Source organism: Coregonus clupeaformis, chromosome 10, assembly GCF_020615455.1.
Source record: "Coregonus clupeaformis isolate EN_2021a chromosome 10, ASM2061545v1, whole genome shotgun sequence".
In the NCBI taxonomy this organism is placed as follows: Eukaryota; Metazoa; Chordata; class Actinopteri; order Salmoniformes; family Salmonidae; genus Coregonus; species Coregonus clupeaformis.
In genome coordinates, this window is record NC_059201.1 from 43,961,245 (window position 1) to 43,979,273 (window position 18,029).

General features: G+C 44.4%; 1 protein-coding gene across 1 annotated transcript; it reads right to left on the reverse strand.

Moving 5' to 3' along the window:
- Positions 1 to 90: 90 nt before the first annotated feature.
- On the reverse strand, positions 91 to 14,698 carry slc2a11a (solute carrier family 2 member 11a). The gene is made up of 12 exons (XM_041889167.2): positions 14,543 to 14,698; positions 13,974 to 14,072; positions 13,628 to 13,788; positions 12,046 to 12,170; positions 11,658 to 11,787; positions 11,296 to 11,444; positions 10,817 to 11,004; positions 4,602 to 4,712; positions 3,925 to 4,026; positions 2,846 to 2,921; positions 2,330 to 2,457; positions 91 to 1,216 (listed from the first exon to the last, which is right to left on the reverse strand). Exons 1-12 carry the CDS (start codon positions 14,567 to 14,569, stop codon positions 998 to 1,000), a joined length of 1,515 nt encoding a protein of 504 aa, XP_041745101.2. The 5' UTR covers positions 14,570 to 14,698; the 3' UTR covers positions 91 to 997.
- Positions 14,699 to 18,029: the final 3,331 nt, after the last annotated feature.

Here is an 18,029-nt window from a genome sequence, read left to right on the forward strand (position 1 = left end):
TGTAATAAGTTAGTTGATATCTAACTCAGTGTTCTTTACTGGTCCTTCTATACTTATTTTCCCAAATGTATTTCACACGTTTCACACAGATACATTACATGGTCTTATTTGTTTATGATCACAATCTATTCCAAACAATGAAATATATGACATACTATTCAAAACAAGTTGATCATTTGATAATATAGTTTGATATGAAATTATCTACAAATACAGTATAATACTCTCTCAACATACAGTAGTTTGGATATCTTTGGTTTTACCTTGTTACAATATCATCCACCATATCTTTATGATAACCCCATGACACATGTAGCAGCAGTTGAACTGTGCATTTGACTTGATTTGATATGAATATACTTTCTTCATTTTACATCACAACGCAATATTTGATTGATATGGCATAAAAAGGCTCACAGGGATTTGGGAAATCTTTGTTACAATAAAAAATATTGGTCATCAAAAATAAAACATAACTTTAATGATCAGTGTATATGGAATTCACCATTAAAGATTTATGTGGATTACATTCACCCTTTCAAGATATGGGACCCACAACATTGCATTTTCTTCTGTACTGGTAGACTAAAAGTGCACACTACTTGATGCCAAAAGCACATTATTAAAATGAACAACTTTCAAAGTAAAGACAGTCCATCCCTTAACACCCCTCTGTACATAAGGCTTTCACTCAAGCCACTCAATACTACAGAATAACATATTATATCTTTAATGGGATCTCTGTGCTCAAAACAACAATTCTTCTCTCCAAGAGTTTATTGCCGAAGATTTACTTACTTTCATTTTAATGAAAGTGAATACACCATCTTTGTATGCTTTTTCCAAACTCAAGAGTATGGAAAATCAGGTTACCTGTGGGAAAAAGGTATTCTGACCTCAATTGGACCCCCTGGTTAATTAAGGTTAATGAATTAACCTTAAATAGTACTGTGGTCAATGGTAGAGGTCGTAGGTCATAGGTAGGAGAGCAGTAGGCCTACAGGGCAGTGGAGTGGCAGACCTCTCCCAGCTGATACTGGGCCTGAGGGGCAGGTAGACCCTGCTTGTCCTGGCCCCTGTAGTTGAGCTTGTGGAACTCGCTGGCGATGGCTGAGAGGGTCTTCCCTTTGGTCTCAGGCAGAACCAGGCCCACATACAGAGCGGACAGGAAACAGACAGCAGCGAATGGGACGAAGCAGAACTCACCCAGCTCACTCTGCAGAGAGAGAGAGAGAGAGAGAGAGAGAGAGAGAGAGAGAGAGAGAGAGAGAGAGAGAGAGAGAGAGAGAGAGAGAGAGAGAGAGAGAGAGAGAGAGAGAGAGAGAGAGAGAGAGAGAGAGAGAGAGAGAGAGAGAGAGAGAGAGAGAGAGAGAACAATACAAAGGTGTCAGTGTGTGTGTGTTTGTGTGTGTGAGGGTGGGGGGGGGGGGGGTCGTTCCACCAACTAGTTGCCTTTTGAGTAGTGTATCATGATGAAAAAAAACGTTTTATTTCACCTAATTTTAACATTCTGTCATAAAGAGCACGTTCAACTTAATAAAAAACATGTTTTCCCATCTCAAGCGATTCAATAAAAAAAGGCCTAAGGTAAGTGCTTATTAAGTGCCAAATAAAGTAACAGGGTTGACAACTTCATCTTAAATCATACATAAATCCCCTTGTGACAGGGGGAATGGAAGCTTGTTGTGTGCAACAGAGAGGGGCAATTGAATGCAAGCTTCACCCTCCCCCAATTATTATTTTCTAAACATTTCTAGCTTGTCTATTGTATCTGTTGGTAACAAGGTTGACGTGTTATGCTCGATCCGGTCAGTTTTCCACCACAAAACACCAGATAATTGCCAAAAAGACTAGAACCAGCTCACCTGCTTTTACACTGTGATTTTACTATTAGATGTTCAATGTTTCTTTTGAAAAAAAATAATATTAAATGGAATTGTTTCACCATATTAAAATGAGAGTACAGTTCACGTAACAGGGTTGACCTTAAAATGAATCATTAATTACATTAAATAAATTATAATCTTCAGAAATGACTCAAAGCAATAATATTAACTCAGGCTTTACAAAGATGATGAAAACTATTGGGGTTAAGTGGGTTAAAATCTTCCTAGAAGTCAATTCTGAATTTTGGCACTTTAGCAAGTCTTTACTCATATTCAAAATCAGATGTGGTCTATATGAAACGGCACTTCATTTTATATAACAGGCTTTTAAAATGCAATACTTGTGCACAATTTCTACTTATATCTAGGTGACGCGAAAGGCACTCGTTTTGTGGAATGACCCTGTGTGTGTGTGTGTTTGTGTGTGTGTGTTTTTCACTCACCACCAGGAATGGAAAGATCATCCCCATAATGAAAAGGTTGATCCACATCATTGAGCCAGCTATCATGTAGGCTGCTGGTCGGGCAGTCTGGCTAAAGATCTCTGTAGGGAGGACCCCTGTCACTCCAGCTGTAGGCAAAGATACACAAAGACTTCACCAATACTGTCACCCTACTGTAGATCATTTCCCATGAGCATTCAATAATGAGATGAGATGAGTGTATTTTATTAATCCCCAAGGAAAAATAAGTTTGTCATCCTTACAGCCATAGTTGAAATGAAATGAAATCCAGGTCACACTTTATTTGGATAGTCCCCTATAGATGATCTACAGATGCTCAAACTATCAACAAATTGTCAACTGCAACTCTGTTGGATACTCTGTACTGTGTAGGATAAAATACTTAAATGCAATGTAATTCCCTTCAATAGTAGCTAGTATCTCTAACTGACTGGTCTAATAATATTAATGCTAAATATTAATATTAAAGCTATTGAGATGAAGAGACTGGCTCACCTGGGCCCATGCCAAAGCTGAGTATATAGGTGAAGATACAGGCCATACTCAAGTAGGACATCCACTCCACCTTGTGCTGTTACAGGAAAACAAATAACTTAGTTATCAAGTAAAAAATAGATGATTTAGCAAGTTAAACATTTTTATAAAAAAGAAAGAACTGAGTTGTCAGGAAAATTACTATCTTGCTGAATCAATATCAGTCAAATGTAAAACATCTGACTGTCTTGCAGACCAAAGGCTGAGGTAATCACTGGTCAAAAAAGCATTTAGCTAAATCGATGTTAATTCAAATGAGCACCACATAATACCACTGATTGAGACTGGCCTTTTTAAGAGTGACCTGTTGCTGTACACATGTAGGATCTTAATTGATCCAGTTTGCTACAGCAGGAAAATAAGAGGAAATGTGAATTATGATGTGGATTATAGTTCATGGACATTTTTTGTAATTTTGTAATCTTTAATTAGGGCAAATCAAGTCTGACATTTCAAAGTAGAAATTACAAACTTTAAAAGCCTTTTTAAACCTTGAATAGACTACAAGTTTGAATTTTCTGCTGTGCAGGAAAATTCTCAGCAACAAAAGAGTTATCCTACAACTGTACCTGACTATACCTATCCAACCACCCGCTGCACCTACTCCTAGTGGATAGAGTGATGTGTTGTCACAACATGAAGAGGAATCAACAACAGTGGGTTCAAAGGGGTGTGTTTACTTTTCTGCCTGGTACACAACAACCCAAGCATGACCACAATGCAGATGCACCAAGTCAGACTGCTATCCTTCCATTAGGATGAGTATGTAGGCACTTCAGAAGTAATACAGTCCCAAAGGTCAGTAAAGCCAATGCAATTAGAGACTGGGACATGACTAGGACATGGCATTTCAGCCACGTATCACCATCATCTAGTTTCAGATCACCTTTTGACTTCCACTCGCACCTTTATTTTCTTACACTGACAGGGGACGAGGATGACATAAGAAGATATAACATTTACATTTACATTTACGTCATTTAGCAGACGCTCTTATCCAGAGCGACTTACAGTTAGTGAGTGCATACATTATTTAATACCTCAAAACATAGCGCTATAGTGAAGACAATGGCCCAGCCTGTCATGAAAATGTAGCCTCCCATCAAAAGAATCTTCCTGCCCTGTCGCTCAATCAGCAGGTTCTGAGGAGGATGCAAATATTACAATGTATATTAAAATCATATCATTTTCAGCCCTGAGGTTAGCCATAGACGCCATAGAGAGGTGTTTCTACTTTATCACGTCTCTGGTTACCCTGAGGTGAGCATTTTCTAGCCTTGTGTGAAAATACATTCTAAAAAAACATTCTAATCCAAACAGAATGTCTAGAAAAGCGCTTTAACAGCTCTCAGAATGCAGGAACATTTTGAAATGGAACTTTTCTTACAGAGCAACTTTTTCAAAGGTCTGGATTAAAGATTTAACGAGAGAGAGAGAGAGAGAGAGAGAGAGAGAGAGAGAGAGAGAGAGAGAGAGAGAGAGAGAGAGAGAGAGAGAGAGAGAGAGAGAGAGAGAGAGAGAGAGAGAGAGAGAGAGAGAGAGAGAGAGGAGAGAGAGAGAGAGAGAGAGAGAGAGAGAGAGAGAGAGAGAGAGAGAGAGAGAGAGAGAGAGAGAGAGAGAGAGAGGGGTTAAACAATCACTCCTTGCCTCTGGGGTGGTTAGTTAGTTACCAATAGTTACATGACAGCCATGTGTATTATTACTCAGGAATACTCACACATATTATACAGGCTGTGAATTCACATGTACCAGTGCATATGGTGATATACTGGATCATATCCGGAGAGATCCCGGACTCTTTAAACACATAGTATGCATAGAAGTAGATCTGTTGGAGTGAAAGAGAACGTCACATACACTGTACATACAGTAAGAGTACTGACAGAGTACAGTGGCTGCTTTTTCAGTTATGATGATTTTTGAATAAAACTATACTTTTTCTATAGTTTTTCATAAAATGAGTCCTGTCCTTATCATGTACTTACAGAGTACTGACAGACTGACTGACCATTTCAAATCATTACATCAAATTACCAAATTGAAATTGTGTTGATGATAAGCTGATTCAGCCACAAAGAATTTAGCATATTACTGCTCTAATACCCAGTCAGCTCTCTCCCTAAGGCTTCCAGCTGCCAGCCCCCTGGTCTAAATAATCCCCTGAAGAAAGAAGGTACTGTAATTACACAGTCATCAGTTAGGGACTGTGAGATGTAGCATGAAGGCAACTAAGAGACTGCAGCAGCACCATTAACTTGGCATGGCCTTGGACTGACTACACCTCTTCATTAAACCCTATCTGAAATACAAACAACCCGTTCTCTTTCAAATAATCATTTGGTCTCTCACATTGGGATTCGCTGGATAAGCGGATCACTACGGAAGGTCCAATCTCACGACGTCTGTCGTTAGCTCACTGAAAAGCCAGCGTGAGGTGGTAGCTAGCGTCACACGGCTAGCTACTGGGACTTGGTGAGCTCACGCTGCAAAGCGTGAGGTGGTAGCTAGCGTCACACGGCTAGCTACTGGGACTTGGTGAGCTCACGCTGCAAAGCTAAGCTACTTGGTTAGCTCACTGAAAAGCCAGCTAACTTCCACTAGCTCTTCAAACCTGCCCAGATGGTAGAATTGCTAGCTTCCTCCTCTCGTCCAGTAAAACCTACATTCATGCTCACTAACCCTGAGTCCTGTGTGCATTGTACAGAGTTGCTAAGGACCGGCCTCAAACGGAGACTGTATAGAGCATCCCCTCCTCGAGGCTCCTCTTCCTCACAGCCTTGCAGCTGCAACGAAGTCCCGCCCTGCTGATTCCCTTGGAGGGAAGAAGGGGCGACCGACCTAGGGTTCTGTCCTCAGCGGTGGAGAGGGGCAGCCAACAGTTGACACTGTGTCCTGGCCTGTCCCCTCTCGGGCTGAGCGCCCCCACAAAATGGGGGAAAGGCACATCTGCGCTCCAAGAGCCCTATCCCCTATGCAGCAGCTCATTCCTATGCGTCTGCTCACAGGGAAGACGGAGGGAGTTCACTCAACCCCCAAGTGCCCCCTGTGCCACAGCTCTCCCCTCTGCACTTTTTCAAGTAGCCGAGGTAGGAAGACACATTTTCAGTCACCACCAAGCACTGTCCCCACCCATTGTCTCAACACTGCCCTTTGTAATAAAAGTCTCTGCTGTATCCAAGCATTTTGGCAAGGTCAAAAATACAATAAAAGGGCAACTCCCCATTACGCTGGCACCACTGGTGAGCGAGAGCCATCTAACTTATGGGCAACTCGCCACAAGAGCAGAGCTATCATTAGCTCCCCAGATGTTCAGCAAGCGTCCGGATCCCCTTAGAAGCATGGGACTCAGAGTCTCAGTTTCTATAGACAATTACCTGCTTTGCTCCACTGAACAGGATCAAGCAGTGCGAGACACAGCTTCCCTTGTAACCCACCTCACCGAGTTGGGGTTCAAGATCAACCAGAAGAAGAGCTGTTTAATGCCCACACAGATAATATAATATTTGGGTGTCGGACTGGATTCTCTCTCTTTCCGGGCTACACTATTGGACAGCCACATCACATCGGGATAGTGTCAGCGAGGAAGGTGGTGACGACAGACGCATCACTCACAGGGTGGGGCGCAGTTCACAAGGGAAGAGTGGTAAACAGGTTGTGGTCCCCACAGCTCCGCCACGCTACACATAAACTACCTCGAACTGATGACAGTGTTCCTATCTCTGAAACACTTTCTGCCTTCACATCCTAGTCAGGACAGGCAATACGACTGTGGTAGCATACATCAAACGCCAGTATGGCACTCACTCTCTGCATCTACACAGATTAGCTTTCAATATTATTCTGTGGCGCAGCGCACACCTCCTCTCATTGGTAAACCAGATCTGGGAGAGATACGGTCGAGCCACCGTAGATCTCTTCACATCGCACAAAGATGCACACTGTCCTCTGTTCTTTGCGCTGGCAGGAGACGCACCACCAGGGGTGGACGCCCTGGCACACCCTTGACCAAGGGTGCCGCTCTATGCCAGATTATTCCTTACCAATGCTCTGTATCCGAGATCCTGTGCTTTTTTGCAGGACTTTCTGGACAGAGAAAAGGCTTTCTCCATGGTTAAGGTCTATCTAGCTGCCATCTCTGCCTGACATATAGGATTCAACAACAACACAATAGGGAGACATCCCCTGTTATGTTTTATGAAGGGGGCGTGTCGCTTATGTCCAGTTTTCAAGCCTTTAGTCCCGTCTTGGGATCTGTCTATAGTGCTTGAGGCTATTTCCCAGCAACCGTTGGAGCTGCTGGAAAGCGTGGAGATGAAGTATCTGTACTTCAAAACCGCTTTACTGTCAGGCCCTGGCTCTGGGGACTCTTAAATGTTGAGCCAGGGTGTGTCGTTTCTATGTTGTGTTTTCTATGTTTAGTTTCTAGATCGTTTAGATCTATGTTGGCCAGGGTGGTTCCCAATCAGAGGCAGCTGTAGCTCGTTGTCTCTGATTGGGGACCATACTTAGGTAGCCTGTTGGCACTAGTGGGTTGTGGGATCTTGTTCCGTTGTAAGGTATGTTGTTTGTATGCTACCTTGGACTTCACGTTTCGTTTGTTGTTTTGTCGTGTGTTTAGCCGTAAATAAATATGAATGCATATCACGCTGTGCCTTGGTCCTTCTCGTCCGTAAACGATCGTGACAGAAGATCCCACCAATCCTGGATCAAGCAGCGTGACGAGGAGAGAGGATGGACTTGAGAGGAGATGAGCGAGAGTCTGGCAAGAGGGATGGAGGCCATGATCACGGGGAAGAGACAATCCCCAAAACATTTTAGGGGGGGGGTGGGCTCACGCCGTGAACGACGAGGCAGCAGGAGGCCGCGATAGAGCGGTTCCGCTGTTTAGCAGAGGAGGCCACCAGATTAGGGGGGTCATTGGTTCAGAGGGAGCAGAAGGAAAGTGTAGAGGTACGGCGAGAGGAGCTGGTTAGGCAGCAGAAGGAGCGGGGGCTAATGAAGGAACCCAGTCCCGCTCCTCACACCAATCAAGTGGTGCGTGTCGTCAGTCCGGTCCGGCCCGTTCCTGCTTCCCGCACTAGGCCAGTGGTGTGTGTTCCCAGTACGGTTCGGCCCGTTCCTGCTCCTCGCATCAAGCCAGTGGTGCGCGTCGCCAGCCCGGTCCGGCCTGTTCCTGTCCCTCGCACCAAGTCAGTGGTGCGCGTCGCCAGCCCGACCCGGCCTGTTCCTGCCCCTCGCACCAAGCCAGTGGTGCGCGTCGCCAGCCCGGTCCGACCTGTTCCTGTCCCTTGCACCAAGTCAGTGGTGCGCGTCGCCAGCCCGGCCCGGCCTGTTCCTGCCCCTCGCACCAAGCCAGTGGTGCGTGTCGCCAGCCCGGTCCGACCTGTGCCTGTCCCTCGCACCAAGCCAGTGGTGCACGTCGCCAGCCCGGCCCGGCCTGTTCCTGCTCCCCGCACCAGGCCAGTGGTGCGCGTCGCCAGTCTGGTACGGCCCGTTCCTGCTCCCCGCACCAAGACAGTGGTGCGCGTCATCAGCCCAGTCCGGCCCGTTCCTGCTCCCCGCACCAAGCCAGGGGTGCGCGTCATCAGCCAGGTTCGGCCCGTTCCTACTCCCCGCACCAAGCCAGTGGTGCATGTGTCCAGTCCGGCACGGCCCGTGCCTGTTCCACCGGTGCCCGGTCCGGCACCGGTCAGCTGCTCCACTCCGGAGCCAGAGTAATCCGCTCCACCGGGGTCCAGTCCAGCTCCGGTCAGCGGCTCCACTCCGGAGCCAGAGCAGTCCGCTCCACCGGTGCCTGATCCAGCTCCGGTCAGCGGCTCCACTCCGGAGCCAGAGCAGTTCGATCCACCGTCGTCGGGTCCAGCTCCAGTCAGCGGTTCCAGACCAGACCAGGGGTGCAACAGGGAGGCGGATAATAGGTGGTGGTCACGCCCGGAGCCGGATCCGCCCACCCTACCCTGTTATGTTTAGGTTGTGCGGTCGGAGTCCGCACCTTTGGGGGGTACTGTCACGCCCTGGCTCTGGGGACTCTTAAATGTTGAGCCAGGGTGTGTAGTTTCTATGTTGTGTTTTCTATGTTTAGTTTCTAGATCGCTTAGATCTATGTTGGTAGGTGGTTCCCAATCAGAGGCAGCTGTAGCTCGTTGTCTCTGATTGGGGACCATACTTAGGTAGCCTGTTGGCACTAGTGGGTTGTGGGATCTTGTTCCGTGTAAGGTATGTTGTTTGTATGCTACCTTGGACTTCACGTTTCGTTTGTTGTTTTGTCGTGTGTTTAGCCGTAAATAAATATGAATGCATATCACGCTGCGCCTTGGTCCTTCTCGTCCGTAAACGATCGTGACATTTACTTATTGCCCTTACGTACGCAAAGCGAGCGAGTCAGCGGCATGCACTCTCAGTCCACCATTTGTTCCTACAGTTTGCCCCGGGGTAATCCAAGGTTACTTTATAGCCTAACTCCATCTATGTACCTAAGGTCAGCAATACCTATAATTGCCTCATCTTAGAGCTTTTGGCTTTCCACCCGTCGCCCTTCACCTCTATGGAGGAAGAGCATCTCCATTGTTTGTGTCCAGTATGTGCTTTTCCCATCTACTTGGATAGGATGAGAGCCTTACAAAACAGCATCCAGCTCTTTGTTTCATGGGCTCCTCCCTGCACGGCTAGGCCCTCTCTCATTGACGGCTATCCCATTGGATGGTGGAGGCTATTATATTGGCTTATAATAGCAAGGGTTTACAGCTCCCGGAGGGCCTGAGGGCTCATTCCACCAGAGGCATGGCTACCTCTTGGGCACTGTTCAAGGGCACCTCTGTACAAGATATTTGTGATGTGGCATGTTGGGCCACCCCTCATACGTTTATGAGGTTTTACCGGCTGGATGTCACTGCACCTTCGTTGGCGCATACGATCCTCAGTGTCGGGGCCTCTGAGGGGTGATACTGTTGGGACTGTCCTGGCTCAGGAGAGCAATTCTGCATTATGGGAGTTGGCAAGATCCCAATGTGAGACACCAAACGATTATTTAAAAGAGAACTTAAGGTTACTTTCGTAACCCCGGTTCTCTGATAATAGAGTGAGATGTCTCACCGCATTTCCCTGCTCGCAAGAGCGCAAGGAAGAGAGACATGCTTTAGAATGACCAGAAGGCGGGGCAGTGGCGACTTATAATGAGTAGGGTCTCTCCTCATTCGCCACACAACCTGATTGGACCTTCCGTAGAGATCTGCTTATCCAGAAAATCCCAATGTGAGACACCCCACTCTATTATCAGAGAACTGGCGTTACGAAAGTAACCTTAAGTTATGTACTCCTCCCTAACTCCCGCAGCATTACAACTGTAAAGTACAACCACATGTCATCATCACCAGCATGCATTTTTAACAAGGAAATGTAAACCCGTCTATGCACAGTATGAAATATTGATAGCTGATCTCACATTTCTAATCAAGTCTGCTGTGAGAAGGAGGGGTCAGGAACACTGTGGCCAAAATGTAATCTGAGCTGGGTATGTTCTACTGTCAGAACAATGGTGTTCTTTAGAGGTAGGTAACTTTGATCCTAGAGAGAGAGTGCTCTCAGTCAGAAACCCCAGGACCAGAGAGAACCAAAACCCTGCTTACTCAAACCTAAACTGAACATCTGAGAAACCCAATGACTGTGGGGAGAAACCATGCTTACAATAACAAGAGAAGTCTGCTGGCAGGAGTCTGCTTCTTACATCATTTGTAAGAAAGCGGGTAAAGTAATAATAAAGGGAGCATCATTCACCAGAGATATTATTTGTGATTTTAATGTGACGCAGGTGGCCTACTTAATGTATTCAAATTAAGTTACCTGTTGAAAAATAAAGTAATTAAAAATTATACTTTTGATGTTCCAAGTTCTTATTTCCAAGTTCCGAGTTCTAATGTTTTTGTAGTAACTCACGGAGTCGTTGCCACAGAGTTGCATAGCGCTGCTGAGGGTGATGATAGAGATCACCTGCCAGCGGACATTACGGTCAGCAAACAGCTCCCAGGGTCTGCTGGGCCTCAGGCCTTTAGCCTCAGCCTGCTCCTGGAGGATCTCATCCAACTCTGATCGCTGGACCTCACAGCCACGCAGACGCCGCAGAGCTAACACACACACACACACAGGGATGTTGCAAAATAGATTTCGTAATTACAAATGATGGCAAAGTACACAAATGCATATATAAGATTTAAAGACTGCCCATCCCTGCTGACGCAGAGGCAGCACAATGAACAACATCAACAGAACCTGCTCATCCTTTTACTGTTTACCTCTCTCTAACTCACATACAAGAGGAACAGAGCCACGTGGCTCTGAAAAGCAAGTACTGCACATAGCCACACACTAACACAGGCACAGATACAGGACCATGATTTGGCTCTCCTCCTACCTACCATTGATACAGGCCTCCTTGTCCCCCCGGTCTATGAGGAGGTATCGAGGGCTATCTGGGAACCAGGGGAGAGTGAGGAGCTGGATGAGGCCTGGAATGGCATTACTGGCCAGTAGGTATTGCCAACAGGGCTCACTGCCCAATATCTCCCTGGAAACACATGACCACCATCAAATGAAATACTGACTTAATTAAACAACATTTACAACCGCAATTATTTCCCCAAACAAATCACACAATCCGTTGTAGGTGCTAGATTTATGTGTAAGTAACACTAAATTGCAGACTGATTTGGTAGCCTCCGAATGCTCTGCTTGGATGTTTGTCTTTGTTTGATTCGTTGGTGTGTTGTCTGTTGCCTACCTGAGGCCCACAACCTGTCCTAACACCACTCCGAATGCTGTGAAGATGGCTGACGACAGGGAAGCAGCCCCTCGCAGGTGCTTGGGAGCACTCTCACCAAAATACATGGGTTGCACATTCATACTGATCCCTGTGAAAGGAGTGGATAATTTCTCTACTGTCTGTGGTTTCATTTTCTTACATCAAACATAATACTGTAACTGTATATCTACACTTTACATGTCATTGACATTTAAAGAACTAAGACAGCAACAAACATACAACCAGTATTACACATTCTTTCTCTATACACAACGTACAAGTAATGCAGTCAGTTGCACAATGAGCATGGTTTGATGACATGAGAACCCCCATTTGAGAACCCTCTGGTTGAATATATAGTACACACCAGCATTGATCCCAACCAGGACCCTTGAGATGATGATCATCTCAAAAGACTTGGCAGCTCTGCTGGTCAACGCTAGGAGTGAACTCAGCATCAAGAAGATATTGTTCAACAGCATAGTCTTCTTCCTGTGGGAGCAACACAGGGGGGTTAGAGTAGAGTAGAATATAGTAGAGTAGTGTAGAGTAGAGTAGAATTTAGTAGAGTAGAATATAATAGAGTGGAGACGAGTAGAGCAGAGTAGAATTTAGTAGAGTAGTGTAGAGTAGAATTTAGTAGAGTAGAGTACAGTAGAGTAGAATAGAGTGGAGATGAGTAGAGTGGAGACGAGTAGAGTACAGTAACATTTAGTAGACTAGTGGTGTGTAGAGTAGAACTTAGTAGAGTAGAATAGAATAGAATATAGTGGAGATGAGAAGAGTAGAGTAGAATATAATTTAGTAGAGTAGTGTAGAATTTAGTAGAGTAGAGTACAGTAGAGTAGAATTTAGTAGAGTAGTGTAGAGTAGAATTTAGTAGAGTAGTGTAGAGTACAGTCGAGTAAAATAGAGTAGAGTGGAGACAAGTAGAGTAGAATAGAATAGAGTGGAGACGAGTAGAGTACAGTAACATTTAGTAGAGTAGTGGAGTGTAGAGTAGAATTTAGTAGAGTAGTGGAGTGTACAGTAGAGTAGAATTTAGTAGAGTAGAGTACAGTAGAGTGGAAACGAGTAGAGTAGAATAGAGTGGAGACGAGTAGAGTAGAATAGGGTGGAGATGAGTAGAGTAGAATAGAATACAGTGGACACGAGTAGAGTAGAGTAGAGTGGAGATGAGTAGAGTAGAATAGAGTGGAGACGAGTAGAGTCAAGTAAATCTTGAGTATCAATTAACTTATACTGTAGTGATGATATTATAATTAAAGTTTATGCAAATACTACTCTCTGTCCAGATATTATACTGTATATGCCCTGGTGCCAGCCTGCAAGGTTCCGTGTGCTCTTTCAGCCTTGAGAAACATAAACACCACCACATTGTTGATTGACTGACTCCACTGTGAAGAGAAAGCATAAAGTAGCCTTGCTGTCTTCAGAGATACTGTGTCTATGCTCTCTTTGATGCAACCCCCTTTTACATCTGACTCATAAACAGATGATAATTTGCTCATCAGTCACTAAACATTTCTCTTTGAGACGTTATATCACTGTTATGGCCCTGATAATATTGACTTGTAAAGCACATAGTAAGCTTTTCAGTGAGGGCCACATTCCAAGGTTACCACACATCCTTGTGTCAATATCTGACATTGACATTGCCTTGACATTGATGACATTACCTTCCAAAGGTTATGCTTACGGGTCCAGATATAATACATTATTACCTTCCAAAGGTTATGCTTATGGGTCCAGATATAATACATTATTACTTTCCAAAGGTTATGCTCATGGGTCCAGATATAATACATCATTACCTTCCAAAGGTTATGCTCATGGGTTCAGATATAATACATGATTACCTTCCAAAGGTTATGCTCATGGGTCCAGATATAATACATGATTACCTTCCAAAGGTTATGCTCATGGGTCCAGATATAATACATGATTACCTTCCAAAGGTTATGCTCATGGGTCCAGCTATAAGAGCTCCGGCCAGCCCCCCCAGGGAGTAGATGGACACAATGCAAGTCCAGACCAGAGTGACCTGGTAGTCCTCCAGCTGAACGTCCCAGCGCTCCCGAAATGTCTCGTTAACAAAGTCCTGAATAAACTGAGAGGAAAGGTAAAGTGTGGTCAAATATGGTCATGTGAGCATGTGCACACACACACAGATTGTATTTGTTTATTTGGATCCCCATTAGCTTTAGCAGAAGCAGCAGCTACTCTTCCTGGGGTCCACAAATACACACACAGACACACACACACACACACGGTTTACTTTCAAAAGAACCTTACTATGGTGGGTGCGTTCATTATGGCAAGGTTGTAGCCATACTGAAGAGTGCCTCCAATGGCACATGATGTCACCATTAACATCAAGTTTAGATCATTGCCCTGTCAGTACAAACAGGTATTAATAAAAAAAGAAACACAAATGATAGGTTGTTTACTTTCATAAATATTGGAGATGTGCAATAGTGCACAGTACTTAGCCACAGAGTATTCATTTACATAAGAAAATTAGGAGAAACACTGTGTTATGCCCCCAGTCCTATGTTTTCAGGTACTATTCTAAAGATAGGCAATGGGAACAACAGTGCACGAAAAGGAGAACATGCCAATTGTTAGAATAGTCTGACTAACTGGATAAATGTCAATAACAAAAAACTGTTTGCACTTGCCTTGAGACATTCAAGGATAAATTAATTATATTACATTTCTGTAATGCATTTTGGTGACTCATTATTTTCACATGGGAAAAAAATGCATTTTGCTAAAACAAGTTGTATGCGAGGGCAAACTACATGACACGGCCCATAAAAAAATACCTAGCCTATTACGAAATAAAAACAAAATTACTGTACCTTCTTATCCACTCCAACATGCGACATATCGAATCGAAAATTATATTTTTAAGTAAGAATATAACAGTGGAACTATTCGGTCATCCATAAAGCCGTTGCAAAATCCTTGAATCATACAGGTTGGCCAGGACGCAGAGCGCAGGACCGTGGACATCACCGAACTCCCCAACCAACTGAAATACTGTATAAGTACAGTATCCACTCCCCCTGCACGTGTGTGTGTGTGTGTGTGTGTGTGTGTGTGTGTCACATTTCGTGTGACACCCAACTCCTGTTATGTTAAGGGAATGTTTAACCACAATATGAAATGTCAGGATTATGTTTAACGTTGATCTTCATGTGGGTGTTATCCTACTGTAGGTCTCATACTATACGTTTTTATTCTCTATACAATACATCAGACATTGAATATATATCTCCTCCCACTGGGCAGAGACGTCAATTCAACGTCTATGGTTCAACTGACGTGGAAACAACGTTGAATCAACCAGTGTATGCCCAGTGGGCTGTCGTCTCAGATCAAATATGTAATGGCATTAGGCTATTCACCTGTCACCTCGCTCGAGTCATTTACCTAAACTGTGGAATTTGTCTCATATCGGTCTCACAACATTGAGTTATGATAAGCCTACCAAATGTTTGTATAGCAGTTTATTATTGTATGCAACGTCTGTGCAGAACACCTGCTCAGTCTTTCTGGAAATCAACTTCCAGGCGGTGTAGCGACAACAAACATTACAGGTGCGTGCAGCGTGCTTGCTCTAGTCCAGTGGCCACCGTCTGAAAACGTCATGCTGTCGATTTACAAATGCTGGACCATGTCTGGAGTCATGCTCAAACCCGACCTATAGCCTATACTCTCATTATGAGACTGCATCTTTACTTCAAACGCGCGTGCGGAACTCAAGTTCTTGCGCAAATGTCCAATTGACATCAATTTATGACATGTTGATGTTTGTGTAGCCTGTACGTCACCAAGTGGAATTGAGGCACATACTATCATCATTCATCATTGGCTACTAAATTATGAACAGCCTCTTCAAATGTCGCTGCCCAGCCAGCAGATGGTGCTGAATTGTAAGCCTATAAATTACTGCATAGGATGAGTCTTCAATACAACACTTCAAGGCACAACACAGTTCTAAAACACCTGGGTGGGTTGCACCAACATGAATTAACTCTTAAACTGGGTTAAATCAAGGTTTATCTATTAATCATGTTGCACAAAACTATTTTTTAAAGTATTCAATTAGTCCTAGTTACCCTTCATCTAATTTTAAGTTACATTTTCACTATGACTGTTGTCACTCTTGGCCACTATAGTGTACTATTTATTCTTGCCTGCCTTGAACCCATTCAACTTTTAATTCATAAGCCCATCATGAACGGAATGGGTTTTTAACTGTTCTCTCATTAACTTCCTGGCGGTAAATTCATGTACACTTTGTATACAAAAGTATGTGGACACCCCTTCAAATGAGTGGATTCTGATATTTCAGCCACACCCGTTGCTGACAGGTGTATAAAATCGAGCAAAAGAGAACCATGGTGCTCTCCCAGAAGTTTGTCTGGTGCTTAAAACCCACAAATTCAGACAAACAAAGAGGTGTAATGGGTTCGCACTCAAAAAGGTAAGCATAAAGCTGCATCAGGGATAGTGTACACAGACGTTTCGGCTTTACAGCCTTCTTCAGTCTACACACACAGCCATGCAATCTCCATAGACAAACATTGGCAGTAAAATGGCCTTACTGAAGAGCTCAGTGACTTTCAACGTGGCACCGTCATAAGATGCCACCTTTCCAACAAGTCAGTTTGTCAAATTTCTGCCCTGCTAGAGCTGCCCCAGTCAACTATAAGTGCTGTTATTGTGAAGTGGAAACGTCTAGGAGAAACAACGGCTCAGCCGTGAAGTGGTAGGCCACACAAGGTTCCAGAACGGGATCGCCGAGTGCTGAAGCACATAGCGCGCAAAGATCGCCTGTCCTCGGTTGCAACACTAACTACCAAGTTCCAATCTGCCTCTGGAAGCAACATCAGCACAATAATTGTTCGTCGGGAGCTTCATGAAATGGGTTTCCATGGCCGAGCAGCCGCACACAAGCCTAAAATCACCATGCGCAATGCCAATCGTCGGCTGGAGTGGTGTAAAGCTCGCCGCTATTGGACTCCGGAGCAGTGGAAACGCGTTCTCTGGAGTGATGAATCACGCTTCACCATCTGGCAGTCCGATGGACAAATCTGGGTTTTGGCGGATGCCAGGAGAATGCTACCTGCCCCAATGCATAATGCCAACTGTAAAGTTTGGTGGAGGAGGAATAATGGTCTGGGGCTGTTTTTCATGGTTTGGGCTAGGCCCCTTAGTTCCAGTGAAGGGAAATCTTAACGCTAGAGCATACAATGACATTCTAGACGATTCTGTGCTTCCAACTTTGTGGCAAACATTTGGAGAAGGCCCTGTCCTGTTTCAGCATGACAATGCCCCCGTGCACAAAGCGAGGTCCATACAGAAATGGTTTGTCGAGATCGGTGTGGAAGAACTTGACTGGCCTGCACAGAGCCCTGACCTCAACCCCATCGAACACCTTCGGGGTGAATTGGAACGCCGACTGCGAGCCAGGCCTAATCGCCCAACATCAGTGCCGACCTCTAATGCTCTTATGGCTGAATGGAAACAAGCAGCAATGTTCCAACATCTAGTGGAAAGCCATCCCAGAAGAGTGGAGGCTGTTATAGCAGCAAAGGGGGGACCAACTCCATATTAATGCCCCATGATTTTGGAATGAGATGTGTCCACATACTTTTGGTCATGTAGTGTATCTCATAACTCATCTCCAAACAGACAATTTCCTCTGACAAATACCATGTGTCACTGTTATCACCTTATGATTACCAACATACCCATGCAGATCCAAAGCTCTAAGACAACTTGCAAATTGAGAAAAATGCAGAAAGAAATAGGTATGGAATGGATATATTTAGTGGATAAGTGTGCATAAATATAGTGGAGCAAACATTTAGATGTTACAGTGTCAAACACATGGTATCATGGGGCCACATGTGTTCACATTATAATGCAATTACAGGACTTTCTACAACTGAGCACAGTGAAGCCTGATGATAATTCTTGTGACCCACTACAGAATCTCAGGTGTCAAACACATGTAGTGTATCAGGGGAATACCATTGTTTAGTGACAAATAGGCTATATGAATTGAACACATAATGCTATCCATTATAATGTAGATGGATATGAATGAAGTGTTTGGATGTTTACCATTTCAAGACCAAAATCACTTTAATTTGATATGAAAATGTAATAGAACAGAGTTTCTATTTTAAGCGCATGGAGTTTTGTGAGTTTCAAGATCCATGGGTGTTGTTGGATCAACATAAAGGGAGTGAGTGCTCATCATCCTTTTATGTTTTATGCTGATTTGTGAAACTGTAATTGCCCTAGGCAGGCATAATCAGGCCTACAAAATTG